At 36.8% G+C, this 14,571-nt stretch overlaps 1 protein-coding gene across 1 annotated transcript in view; it reads right to left on the minus strand.

Moving 5' to 3' along the window:
- The window catches only part of LOC107563074 (interferon regulatory factor 4-like), a 74,563-nt gene extending 60,262 nt beyond the window's left edge, over window positions 1-14,301 (minus strand). Inside the window, exons 1-7 of the mRNA XM_016247858.1 lie at window positions 13,925-14,301; window positions 12,901-13,039; window positions 11,756-11,847; window positions 10,367-10,523; window positions 9,298-9,399; window positions 7,529-7,924; window positions 5,273-5,385 (exon numbers count right to left, since the gene is read on the minus strand). Of these exons, the coding sequence (XP_016103344.1) occupies window positions 5,273-5,385; window positions 7,529-7,924; window positions 9,298-9,399; window positions 10,367-10,523; window positions 11,756-11,847; window positions 12,901-13,039; window positions 13,925-14,197 (1,272 nt within the window). The 5' untranslated portion in view covers window positions 14,198-14,301. The remainder of the gene's footprint in view (window positions 1-5,272; window positions 5,386-7,528; window positions 7,925-9,297; window positions 9,400-10,366; window positions 10,524-11,755; window positions 11,848-12,900; window positions 13,040-13,924) is intronic.
- Window positions 14,302-14,571: the final 270 nt, after the last annotated feature.

The following is a 14,571-nucleotide window of genomic DNA, read 5'->3' on the forward strand; positions in this document are numbered from 1 at the left end:
TGTGTCTGTGTCTGTGTCTGTGTCTGTGTCTGTGTCTGTGTCTGTGTCTGTGTCTGTGTCTGTGTCTGTGTCTGTGTCTGTGTCTGTGTCTGTGTCTGTGTCTGTGTGTGTGTCACAAAAATTCATAATTGTCACTCAACAACACAAAAACTACTAATGCTCCTTTACTTTGCACAAATCCGTTTTAACTTTATAATTTGCACACATCAACTTAAAATTATATTTATCAGTTGTTTTGGGGGTGAAATATGGTGTGTTCATATTTAAAACCCATGCTGTTCTGTCTTTTGGGTTTTTTGAAGCTTGCATTTAGTCCATTGACGACATTCAGAACTTTGAAACCTCTTTGTTTTCCTGACTTATCAAATCTTATACAAAACCAGAAAAAATCTGGTTAGTCTGACTCTCTCTCTCTCTGTGTGTGTGTGTGTGTGTGTGTGTGTGTGTGTGTGTGTGTGTGTGTGTCTGTGTCTGTGTCTGTGTCTGTGTGTGTGTCACAAAAATTCATAATTGTCACTCAACAACACAAAAACTACTAATGTTCCTTTACTTTGCACAAATCCGTTTTAACTTTATAATTTGCACAAATCAACTTCAAATTATATTTATCAGTTGTTTTGGGGGTGAAATATGGTGTGTTCATATTTAAAACCCATGCCGTTCTGTCTTTTGGGTTTTTTGAAGCTTGCATTTAGTCCATTGACGACATTCATAACTTTGAAACCTCTTTGTTTTCCTGACTTATCAAATCTTATACAAAACCAGAAAAAATCTGGTTAGTCTGACTCTCTCTCTCTCTCTGTGTGTGTGTGTGTGTGTGTGTGTGTGTGCGTGTGCGTGTGCGTGTGCGTGTGCGTGTGCGTGTGCGTGTGCGTGTGTGTGTGTGTCTCTGAACTATTGAGATGTTGAACTTGCAGTACCTCACATTACACAGGTATTGCTCTGTTATTCAGAGGAAATTATGCAGAATCTCATCTTAACCTTTTACCAGCTGCATTGAACATGGCAAGAGTCAACATTACATCCAATGGAAGAAGGTTTGTGGTGCACTGAGTCTCTATGGAGACGCAGAAAGAGGTTGTGGGAAAGTGGATGTGAAACACCTGGTAAATCAGGTTCACCAGCACAAACACGGATTTGTAGTTTCACATTTACACGCTTTACCGTTACTGAGTATTACAGATCGCACTAAAGTTGCTCCTTTAAATGAGTGTTATTTGTTTAAATCAGCTGACAATGGCATGCTAGCTGTCAATATCACTTATGACATGAGGCTAGTTTGATATTCTGCAGATCTACCCGTCTGTAGACGAAACAATCATTTGGAAACCAATATTTTGTCAGCTATGTTTCTATATGCTCGTAAGGATGCCGTATATAGACAACACAGGCTCGTTGGAAACAAGCCTTTACTTACATTTTTGCAAAACTCCAAAAACATTCTTAATTAAATGCAGTTTCCAGCTTAAAATAAACCCTCCAATCAGGCAGCTGATGAAAACTTAGGAAGCATGTTTAGATGAATAGCTTAATCTTTCAATTATTTCCCACATGCTTTCTTAAGAGCTCGAGTCATATGTATTTGAATTTATGTTTTATGAATACACTTTGACTAGTATGCAGCGTCACATACTGTATGATGGGAAACGGAGATTTGCTCCTGCACAATGAAAAAAATATGATCTGATGCTTTTTTTATGCAAATGAGCAGTGACAATGCAAAAACTTCAAATGGGAGTGATGATGGATTATACATTGCTGTAGTTACAAAAGTATCCTCTGCAGAATATATATTTTTTAATTTGCTGAAATGCTCAGTCTTAAAGGTACAGTTCAAACAAAAATGACAATCCTGTCATTTACTTTCTTCTGAGGAACATACTGTAAAAGAAGAAGATTTGAGAAATGTTTCAGGGTTTCTTTTTACAAGTTTGTTTTTATACGAAACGCAGACAGAAAAGCCTCCCTGTAGTCGTCTGCCAAAATTTGAAAGTGAAGAATTTAAGACTTATAAGGATTGAAGTTTCATTTGAAAAACTAACCTGTTTTGCCTCTCATTTGAATTTTTGACTCTTGGGATTGACTTGCATGCAAAGGTTAAACATCAGGAGAGTATAAGAACACTTACTTGCTTACTAACAAAACACAGCTATGATAGGGTTAATCCCTAATATTTAACAACTGTTTTGACCTACTCATGGTAGTGCAGCTTTAAAATCAACCCCTTCTCTTCTAGATACTTGTATCTCATTGTTGAAGACCTTCTTCTGAGAAAGACCAAAGAGTCAGGGCACTGAGAAAGTTATTTGCTAATACGGGCTGCAGACGTGGGCTTCAGTTCGGTGTGTGGGATGATGACGCAGACGTGAAGAGCGATCATGAGTGCCGTCTCTAGTGGAACCATTCTGTTCAGTCAAGCCTGACAGAGAGAAAGAGGCCGATGAAACGAGGATTCCCCCGCTGCCTTTAACACCATCTCAGCCAGTGACATTTATACTTTACCATTTAGTTTAGGTAGAAGATGCAGGCTGTTAAAATTCAAGACTTCTCTCAATTATACTCATGATTTATCCATAAATAATTGGTTGGATTAAAAAAAAAAAGATGGAAAGAAAGAAGGAGAAAAGAAAAGTCAATTCTCTGGTTGAAAGAAAGAAAAGTCTCTATTTGGTTCAGAAATAAGAGGGAAAATAAAAAGGAAAATTGTTTCAGAAGCAAGCAAATTATAACATTTTGGTAAAAGATTAACACTTAAATCAGAACCAGCAGACAAAGATCAGTTCTATGGACAACTAGAAATGCTTCTCAGGCCATCTCCTGAAGCTGAACGGACAGTCTTGTTGGGCGATATGAACGCCAGAGTTGGGGATGATCATAATATTTTGGGGTGGGGCGAATGAATGAGAATGGTCATCAGCTACTCCAGCTCTGCTGCAGAAACAATCTCTGTATTACTGGGAGATTGCTTGGTGCCACCCAAGATCCCGTTTCAGAGCATGAACAAAAAGAGTTTGTCGTCAGAGAACTGCTGTATGCAGGTGCTGCTGCATTATGTGCATCTTCACCAGAGCAGCTGCAGATTCTGCTCGGGATGTTTTTGGGCTCAGCTTGAAAAAACGGTGAGCGAAAAGACACTTGCTGCCAACACAACACACATCACCCTCAGCTTAAAAATGTAGTTCTCGATGATGTGGAAAAGATCACTTATCTTGGATCAACCGTGACGACAAGAACGGCGCCTGAAATGCAACTTGCAAACTATGCTATCAAGTCGTCACCTTGATTTGTATAGCGCTTTATACAATACTGATTGTGTCAAAGCAGCTTCACAGTGTTAAACAGGAAAATAGTTTGTTAATAATGCAAGAAGACAACAACGGAGTCATTTTTCCAGCTAAAGTCAGTAATGTCCAGTAAATGTCTATGGCTTATTGTCACCCGCAACAGAAGCATGCCATTGTTGTAAGTGTTTTGAAATACAGCATTTTATGTCAAGAAATTAATTTCATGCATGAAATTTAAGCAGGTCGCACTAGCATGCTGCTATCAAAACATGCATTTCCCAAAAGCAAGGTTTATTGTCACCAACAAAGTTGTTTTCTGAATCCAATATAATAAATAAATAAATATGTGAAAAAAAACAACAAAAAAAACTAGCCAGTGGCACATTATAAAAAAACATATATATTATACTTTGTGCACAATGTATAGGATTTTAGGGCTTTGAGATTGCTGGAAGATGATATAGTATCCAAATAACATTTCAAATCTTTACAGAAAATAAAAAATATAGGTTTGCATTTATGTTTTAAAAACTTAGCTAGGAAAACAAATAGATTTCTTAGAAAATACTTGTCTTTTAAATTTGTGTGAGAGTTATAAAAACCAAATAAGACATCCTTAAACACCGAAGTAAAATAGCCTAAGACGGAAACACGTACAAATATACAGAATTTCTTCCAAAAGGTAGCAACATGGACACAGTCCCGAAAAAGATGATGAACAGACGCATCTTCCACGCCGCAAAAGGAGCAGGATGCATCTCAGGAAACATTTTTTTAAGATAAAGATTGACGGTGTAAAAGACATCTCTTTAACCTTATTAGTAATTAGATATTTATTAGGTAAGGACCACACTTTCTTCCAAGGAATGTCTTCAAAAGAATTACTCCAGTAAGATATTGCAGAAGGGACAGTAATTATATCTTTCTGAAAGAGCTGCCAAATCTTTCTATTCCTGGACAAAAAGCAAATCTTCCCTATTGCTGTTTCACAGGCATGTGTCCAAGAAATACAAGAGGTTAAAGAATCAGCTGAGTGGATTAAAAGTGCCAGGAATTCAACTTTTTCTTAGCCTTAGTAATTACTGGATCACAGTTTAATTTACCTCTTGCATTATCATCTTTACAAATGACTGCACTTAAATAGTTTACTTGGGACTTAACAGGAATATTGTATAAGAATGGGGCAGTGCAAGACTTTATAGGAAGAAGCTCACATTTATCTAAATTCAAAGATAGACCAGAAGTTTTAGAGAACACGTTAATAAGATCAAGAGGATAATTTTTTTAAAACAGGGTAGTGTCGTCAGCTAATTGGCGTATAAGGATGTTTATCAGCTGTATTATTCTCTAGTAATTGACTACCACTGCATCGTACTGAGGTAGTAAAGCGGCAAGTGACGGCATTGTTCGGAAACGCTCTGCTGTTTGTTTGAGAACCCTGATCACAACAGCACTGACTCGACCAATGGCGTGATTTAGGGGGCGGGACCATCGGCTTGCCTGACCAATGGCAGTGGTTGGGAAACTGGTTTGAAAACAGTTATTGTTGTAGTTCTTTTTGGTGCTACTGATGGAGCCAAAATGACTTGTTGTTTTAACCCAATGAGCTCAAGCTGATTTAGTCATGTTCCTGAATTAGTGCGTTCATGCAAATATAACTGTCAATGCACATAAAAATCTGCAAAATTCTGAAAGCCAAGCAGAAGCAAACAATACACAGGACAAAACCAGGATCCTTAAAAAATATATCTTTAATTGACTTTGAAAAAATGTCCAGATTTGAAATAAAATAGACAAAACAACACAAAATACAATAAAAACGGTTCTGAGACAGAGGGAAACAAGAAATTTGAAAAAGTCTTTCTCTTCATTCCTCTTTCATTCACAAATCTGACATCATCACAGTTTTGTGGGCAGTTACCTGCTCTATTGCGTTCCCATCAGCACATGATAAATGATGTGTCAAACCGTGGAGAGGCTGATTTTACCTGAGCTGTGATCATTTTGCTCTGCCGTTGAGGGTCTGGAAACTCGTCTCCGAAACACAGCACCACCTGAGAGCGCGGCATGGGACGGCCGTGGTGAACGAAGCCCTGCAGTTCTACAGCGAGATAAACAATGCATAATAATAAATAACAAGTAATAATAAAGTTGCATTTTATTATAGGGTATGAAACTGACAACAACAACAAAACTGTTTACCCCAAAGTAAACTGATCAAAACAATCATGATGCATGAATGCTTTTGCATTAAATACAATGCACTTTAATAATTTCATTTAAATAATAGATCATAATAATTCAAACTACAATAGAGAAATATAAGATAATATAAGAAAATTAAGCCTTTTAGGATAATTTTGCATCACTTTTTGTTTTTCATGTCAAATAAGCAAATTTTTCCCTCAAAATTGCAATGCAAGTTCTCAATGCATTTACTTTTTGTAATTATTTATCATATTTTTACTATGGCAATAAATGTTTGTATTTAGTATAAAAGGCAATCATGATGTATAAATGCTTTTGCATTAATTAAATAATTTCATTTAAACAACAGATCATAATTATTCTGAGAAGGAGATTTGCATTTGTGTTTGACGTCATTTCAATAATAGTACTGGCAGATTTTTATTTGATTCATAATTCTAAAGAAAAAGTGGTACAAAAGTGTTTAAAATCTCTGATGGGCTTTAATGTCAAACCACAATCTTTACGGTCATTACTCTTCCCATCAAAGACAAAAAAACTCCAGATTAGCAATAATGTGAGCACAAGACCCCTCATAAACTGATGACTAGCAGAGAGCTGAAATGCAAATGAACTTTAGCAGGTGCAGACGGATGGAGAGTGTGTTCATGTGTGTGACCAGAGGGTCAGGAGCTCGCTGGAAAATCCCACAATGCGAGACATTAGAGACACGTAGAAACCACACACACAGCTTAAAGAACAAGCTTTCATGTGCTCGCAGGAGAAAGGACAGGCCTTTCCCTCATTCCACAAAAGAGCTGAACACAAAACACTTCTATAGTGTGTCTACAGCTGATAAAGTTCATTCATCGAGTGAATCAAATCAAAGAGACTGTGAATCATTCACATATTAGCCGAATTCTATTAAACTGAATGTGTCCGCTTAGATAAGAATCGTTTTATGAACGATTTACAAAGATAAACGTGTTTCATGAAGGATACACACTGAAATTCATTTCATAAATAAGTCTAGATCTGTGGAAGCATCTCAATCATCTCCAACGCAAACAATCGCACGAGGTTAATCTAACCCATAGGACAAAATATACATGTGAAGCTCAATGAAATATATTTCTGAAATTTTAAATATATGTAGTTTTAACATTTATATACCAAAATGTATTTCAAAATGAATGCAAATGTGGATGGAATTAACCTATATCTAAACTAGGTTAATAATGATTTTGTTTAATTTATATATATATATATATATAGTGTTTTTTTTTGTAAAGGGCTCAATTTTATTAAAATGTTTTATATGCGTTATAGACAACAAATAAAGTTTTTCTTCAAATGTGACATATTAATGTATTTTCTTGGACTGAAATATATGGAGGGAAAACCTTATTTTGAAATGCTTTTTTTTTTTAAAACATTTATATTTTTAAAATATATTTTCAAAAATATACAAAAAATGGCAAGAAATATTTATATTGGTAGAAAATATATTTACGTAAATATATTCTGAAACATATTACAGCAAATATGTGACCCTGGAGCACAAAACCAGTCATAAGGGTCAATTTTTTCGAAATTGAGGTTTATGCATCATCTGAAAGCTGAATAAATAGGCTTTCCACTGATGTATGGTTTGTTACGATCGGACAATATTTGGCTGAGATACATATATTTACGGTAGGAAGTTTACAGAATATCTTCATGGAACATGATCTTTACTTAATATCCTAATGATTTTTGGCATAAAAGAGAAATGTATAATTGTGACCCATACAATGTATTGTTGGCTATTGCTACAAATATCCCCCAGCGACTCAACACTGCTTTTGTGCTGCAGGGTCACATTTATTTTAGGCCTTTTTTGTATATTTTGAAATTATATATTTGAAACATATTTTTTCTGCTGTATGGGCACAGCCCATGATTCTGTTCAAAAGTTCTAATTAAGTTACTTAAAGGACTTTAATCAGTCATGTGACCTTCAAAATATACCATGAATCCAAGTCAATCAGCACTTTCTAGTCACTGGAATCTCTAACCTGAGAGGAACTGCTGCGTGTCCATCAGCTTGCAGGTCTGCTCTTTCTCCAGCTTGTTGGGTTTGTCAGCATACGGGGCCAGCGGGCCCTCCCAGTACACGCGGCCCTGGCACAGGCGCTTGGCGTAAAGCCCGTCCGGAGCCAGCCACAGCAGCACGCCGCGCTCCAGAACGTTAGGCAGCTTCTCAGCCCCGCGCCGCTGCGACTGAGGGTACGGGAAGGGAAAGAGCACGGGCTCAGCCCCGCCGTACAGTCTCTCCTCGGGGCCCGGGGACGACGGGGACGAGGGTGATCCTGGAGATGAAGAGGAGGAGATTCGACAGCCTTCAGGGCTGCTGGTGGTCACCTCCTTCACCAGAGACTCGCGATAGTACAGAGAGACGTGCAGGCGGCAGTCTGTGCACCAGAGAACAGAAAACAGCTTTTAAGAATAATTTTTTCTTTTTAACTTGATGACACAATACTAGGGTGTTTTGGGTGGTTTCTAGGTGCTTTCAATAGCAGTGCTGGGTATTTTACTAAAAAAGTAATATGTGACCCTGGAGCACAAAACTAGTCATAAGGGTCAATTTTTCCAAATTTAGATTTATGTATCAGCTGAAAGCTGAATAAATAAGCTTTCCATTGATGTATGGTTTGTTAGGATATGACAATATTTGGCTGAGATACAACTATTTGAAAATCTGGAATCTGAGGGTGCAAAAAAATCTAAATATTGAGAAAATCATCTTTAAAGTTGTTCAAATGAAGTTCTTAGCAATGCATATTACTAATCAAACATTAAGTTTTGATCTATTTACGGTAGGACATTTACTAAATATCTTCATGGAACATGATCTTTACTTAATATCCTAATGATTTTTGGCATAAAAGAGAAATGTATAATTGTGACCCATACAATGTATTGTTGGCTATTGCTACAAATATCCCCCAGCGACTTAACACTGCTTCTGTGCTGCAGGGACACATTTATTACTTCTTCAGCAGTATAATTAGATTACTGTTCTCATTACTCTCTCTAAAAAGAGTTGTATTACTTATTACTAATTACAGTTTAATAATACAAGGAAAGACATGAAACGGCTCGTTTCATTCTATTGCAAGAATTATTATTCAACTGATCAAAGTATTTAAAGGGAGAGGGTTGCATTAAAACCATTCATTTTAACATCAGATATGAAATGTTGATGTTCAATCCACTGTTTTATATAGAATCGTTCTATAGTCTGTACAGTATTTAATGCAATTACATCAGAAGTAACTAATTCAGTTACAGGAAAAATGAGGAGTATCCCTTACTTTACTTTTTCGAGAGAAAAGTAATTAAATGACAGTAATTAAATACTTTGTAATGCATTACACCCAACACTGCACAATAGTTACTTCATTCATGTCCGTGGTGCAGATATTACATGCCAAGGTTTATAGCAACAGTCAGGGTTATTACAGTTAACTAAAACCAAAACCATAAAAACTTACTTCAAATGAAATAAATGTTACCTGAAAAAAATCTCAATCTAGCCGCCAAGGCAACATTTCACCTTTTCATTTAGTTTATCTTAATGTGATAACTGAATCGGAAATAGAAATGTAAAAAATAAAATGAAAAATAATATAAACAAAAGACAAAAACAAACAAGAAAATGACTAAAACTAACTCAAATGAACATAAAAATGGGAAATCTAAAAATATGAATAAACATTATAATAGTATCTCAATGATGCTAATATAACTCTGGCAGCCGTGTGCGTGAGTCGTGTTCGTGTACCTGAAATAGCCATGGCTTCGGCCGATCTTATACCGGGGTCCATTGCCACTGGATGGGTTTCTGTCGGTGAATACGTGTAGAAGGAGCCAGATATCTGATACCCTGGAAAGTGTAGATGCATTGAAATGGATTATTTTACTACTCTCAAAATTAACAATGCAATGTGACAAAGGAGCCTATAGTAAAATAAAATAATTGTCTTTCCACTTCTATCATTGCAAGAGTCAGAATCGAGACCAGACCCAGACCACGACTAGACCAGCTGAGACCAGACCACTTCAGGACTAAATCCAGACCCAGGTCTAACCCAGATAGAAATTTCGTTTTTACTTATATTTAGCAAAAGTTAATAAAGGGACTAGATGTCAGCAGAACAAAGTACGTTCTGTGACGCGTATTCATTGGTACCCCTTGAGTTTGCTCTTTTACAGAGTGAGAAGTGCCATTAATACACAAGCATTAATACAGACATGAAGGATTTCCTCTTTCTGTTTAAAGTCGGCTAACGTTGCTCGCCTTTGATAAACGCTCTTCTCAATCATTACAGGAACAAGTGAGAGCATCTATGACCAAGAATAGCTCTAGCTTCTCTGAAAATAATACGCTAAATATGGTACACAACCTTTAAATATGGGCTGCAATCGTTTTAAGTTACTTTGTTCTCCCATTTATTGACTGACAGCCTCCTGTCCCGTGTTGAGAGAAATCGGGAGTGAGTGCAGAGACTCATCCTTCAGCCTGAGGCTCATTCATTTCACTTTCAGTGTGAGAGGGTCTTTATGGTTGCCAAAAATTATAACCTTTGGGTTTTTGTTCTTAAAAACAAACAAGCAAGATCAGCCCAGGTGACAAAAAGTAACGCAAAAGTAACATTCCGTAAAAAGTAACGCAATTAGTTACTTTTTTACAGAGTTAGGTAATATTGTAATGCATTACTTTTAAAAGTAACTTTCCCCAACACTGCCTAAGATACGTAGTTGTTTGCCAAATGTGAGAGAATGGCATGAATCTAATGCTGTGCACTCAGAACGGGACACTGTGCATTATTGGAGACGCTGGAAGCAGGTACCGTTGTCACAGGCCGATGGGTGCCAAGGTAAGGAGCGCGTGGGTGGATACGGACACTGGCCATACGGTAACTCCGCGTGAGGAGCCTGAGGATGAGGCTGATCGCCGCTGTATTCCCTCCAGTCTCGTCTCTCCTGAGGCAGCATGTATCCCGGCATCTGCACAGAGACAACGGACGGGTTCTGAGACTGGACTTTATCACTGACCTTCCAGAGAAGAAGAACAGCTCCAGCTCCAGTATGCTGGAGCGCACATTAGAGTTCTTAACTAGCAGAACCAACAAGATTCACTCGGTTAACCTGCTTCACCAGTCAGGTTTCATATGGCTGTGCTGGTTCACCAGATCAGTAATAAACCAGCCGGCACTAGCTGATCTTTTCAGCCAGGCTGACTGCACACCTAGTAAAGTTAACTGAAACTAGAACTAAAATTACATTTATATTTTAAAGACTTTCATTAAAATAAAATACAGTTTTATCTCACCTGGTTGCCAAGGCAAAATTACTCATTTTCATTTTGTTTTACTTGATGCACTTCAATAACTATAACTAAAACGTAATAAAAATTAATACACAGCAATTACTAAAACTCTAACTAAACTAAAAAAAAATTCCAAAAACAAAAAATATAAAAACAAAAACTAATCCTAGATAATTTAAAAAAAACTAAAATAATACTGCTATATATATTGTGTTTGTGTATATATTATATTATATATGCCAATATTTATATTGGCATATAAAAAACCTAATAAAACAACAAAAACACGCAACATTACAAAAACTTTAATTAAACAAAAAAAATTAAAACAAAAAATATAAAGACAAAAATTTATCATAGATGATAAAAAAACTATAATATTATAACAGTAATACTAAAATAACACTGCTCTGAGTTCATAATATAGTTCTAGATATATATATATATATGTGTGTGTGTGTGTGTGTGTGTGTATATATATATATATATTTATTTATTTATATACACACACACATACATACAATTTGATGCACTAAATATATAACTTGCTTAACTTTAAAGTAGTATTTATATAGTAAAAACAGAAGAAAAAAACTATATTGGCATATAAAAAAACCTAATAAAAACAACAAAACACACAGCATTACAAAAACTTTAACCAAAATAAAAACGATAACAGAAAATATAAAAATAAAAACTAATTAAAAATATTAATAACAACTATAAAAGTATTTTGATACTACAATAACACTGTTTCACATTGAAAGCATCTGCTAGGAACAAGCAGTAAATGTAAAAGTGCTAGATATAAATGCAGTGCTAATTGGACGTCTCCCATGGAAATTCATATTTTGTAAAAATAATAATAATAATAATAATAATGTGACACCGCAAAGGGAACACATCTCACCTGAGGCTGTAGAGGAGGATACGGGGAATGCATAGGATAACTAATAGGAGCCACGTGTGTCACGCTGTCATCCATACTGCTGGACTTAGAGCCTAAAATACAAGAAAAAATATATATTCATACCATTCATATACATATATAACTGCACAAGAATATTTATGAATCTCTGGCTGCAAAGCATGCAAAAAAAAATTAATAAATAAATACATATCAACACTATTTGAGCATTTGGTTAATGATAATTGTAGCCAATAATTGATAATTGTATTTTAAGTTTAAGTTTAAGACTTAAAGCTGCTAAAGAGCAAGCCTGATCTCACGAGAAAGCGCAACTATTCTAAGAGTTGGCGATTTTTTATGAATTTGTACGATTTGATTTGTATGGAAACATACTATTTGTAGAAAAACATTAAGCATGAAGGTCCAACCCTAATCTAACCCTCAGCAGATCGCATGAAAACATACGAATGAGATCGTACGAATTCACCGCCCATTCGCCAAGACGTCAAATAGTTACGAAATGCCATGATGAGAGTGTGTTAAAAGAGCCCATGATTTGACGAGTGCACTTTTCCTTCCTTTGCTTATGCATTTATTTTGTTAAAAGAAGCTGAGGCTGGACATATCGAATAGTTCGTCATTTTTACAAATAGCCGACAAAATAGTTTACACCACAGTCACGATTAGCTATTGCTATCAGAGGCAGGTGGGAGGACATTTCCATTCTTGAGAGCATTTGATTTTGGTCAAAAGTCAGTCCAAGGTGAGCGATCAATATTTTTGGTCAGTTTTCTGTACATTTTAGTGTCTACATCTGCTTTATCCTCGAAACTAAAAGACACTGGCTACAAAAAATGCACTCATTCGTTCGCTTACAGCTCAGTTCTTGCCTCCACTTCACAGGTAGTTCACAAGCACAAATAATAGCAACTATATTAAGGTGTGAAACTACTATTCATGTCATTTTTATGAAATTACTGAAACTCGTGAACGCTTTAGGGTCACACCAGAGGTCTTCATGGCCTTGGCCCAGCATTTCGAAGCACAAGCTCGTCTTATGCAAGGTCTGATGGCTGATTTGTGTTGCTTTACTGCTGTGCACTTGGTAACCGGAGCTCTCTATAAAAAGCTTGAGGGATTTTAGCACATGTAGAGCTGGCTTCTCTCCACCAGCTCATCAAAGTCATTGCTCTTGTTCAGGGCACAGCGGAGCCTCGTCTTCCACGTTGGAGGGTCTGGTTTGTCCAAGCCTTCTCTGTGCTTGCCTTTGAACAGGGCCCAAGCCTACAGACCACAACACCAGCATGAAGATGAGAAGAGATGAAGAGTGAGAGAGGAAGCAGAAGAAAATGGCCATGAAGAACTGGCTCGCTTAGTAGGAACTCAGAATACTAATGCATAAAATACTTAAAGACTCTTAAAATGGACGAGCAACGTGATTCTTGTTAATAATATGATTATTGTTAATAAGGGTGCTATTATGTAATGAATAAAATGCTGTTCAGTGTGTCTGATTGACTGAATTGTCATTGCTTTTGTTTCTACTGCAACAGAATGCCAATCTATTAACATGCAATGGTCTTTCTCAGCTCAACACGAATGCATTTTCTCTGATAGGAAATTACTCCTAATAATTGATCCCACAGTAGGATCCTAACCCATGCATGCAAAAATGAGGCTTAATAATAATAATAATGCATATACATTCACACAGTTGCCCCAAAAACGTATTTGTAAACGTAAGTCACGTGAATGTCATCGCATCAGATAACGAAATATCAAACCACGTGGCTTTTCTCGGAACAAACTGCGCTTTTCTTTATAATCTTGGTTTATTACTCTGAATCAGGTGGTATTTCGGTGACTTTTAGGGGATGAGGTCAAGTTCACACAGGTGTCCGACAGAGGAAGCACAAGTGTGGTTCAGTATAATAACTATGGCATTATCCACTCATATTTTGCAACCACTTCTGTCTTCGTTTTCAACACTAGATCTATTGTTTGATCAGTTTCGTCAAACGTCTAGCTTCAAAAGCGTGCTTAGTTTATTTGAATAAAGGCACTTGGTTTGATAATACGAGTCCTAACGCTTTGTGGGGCCACAACACAGGTCTAAAGACACTCCATCATTGAAAGAGTCAGCAGAGCTCCAGCTTCATCCTCAATCACCTTGAAGAGCGCCGCGTCCTCGTCGCGGTTGTAGTCCTGCTTCCCCGCGTGCTTCCAGGGAATCCTGAAAATGGTTTTCTCGTCATTTTCCCAAACCAAGCCGGAATACTCCCCGCTGTCAATCTGATCGATGAGCCACTGTCTAAGTTTGCCATTCCCACAACTGACTGGCATGCTGCTGTCCCCATCTAAGTTCATGTCTGTGAGGGAGGGAGGCATGCGCGAGCAGGTGCACATGCAGTGAGCAGAAGAGCGATTCACAGATGAGTTCATGCATGCATATTCCGCAATAACACACACATTTATAACGTGTTCTCAAACGACAGAAAATGTTGCATTAAAAGTATGCGTTCAAAGAATGAAGCTTTCCATGCAATTTAAATGTAGTTTATTAACAGCCGCATTTTGTAAAAGGAACAAAATATAGATAGCAGGGCATCCGTAGCTTATCATGCATGAAACATAAGCTTTTTTAATAATTAAGCTGCATGCTTATACTAATTAGTTTGTTTAAATCAAGTCATATTCAGCTCAGTTGAATGTCACACCAGATCAAGGCTCTCAAGTCTTACCTTTGTGAATGCAGACAACTTGCCTTCTCTTTCAAAGCCGACACTTCTCAAGTCATGTCAGAGGTCGGTGCTTCT

Source organism: Sinocyclocheilus grahami, unplaced genomic scaffold (assembly GCF_001515645.1).
Source record: "Sinocyclocheilus grahami isolate Dianchi unplaced genomic scaffold, SAMN03320097.WGS_v1.1 scaffold857.1, whole genome shotgun sequence".
Taxonomy (NCBI): Eukaryota; Metazoa; Chordata; class Actinopteri; order Cypriniformes; family Cyprinidae; genus Sinocyclocheilus; species Sinocyclocheilus grahami.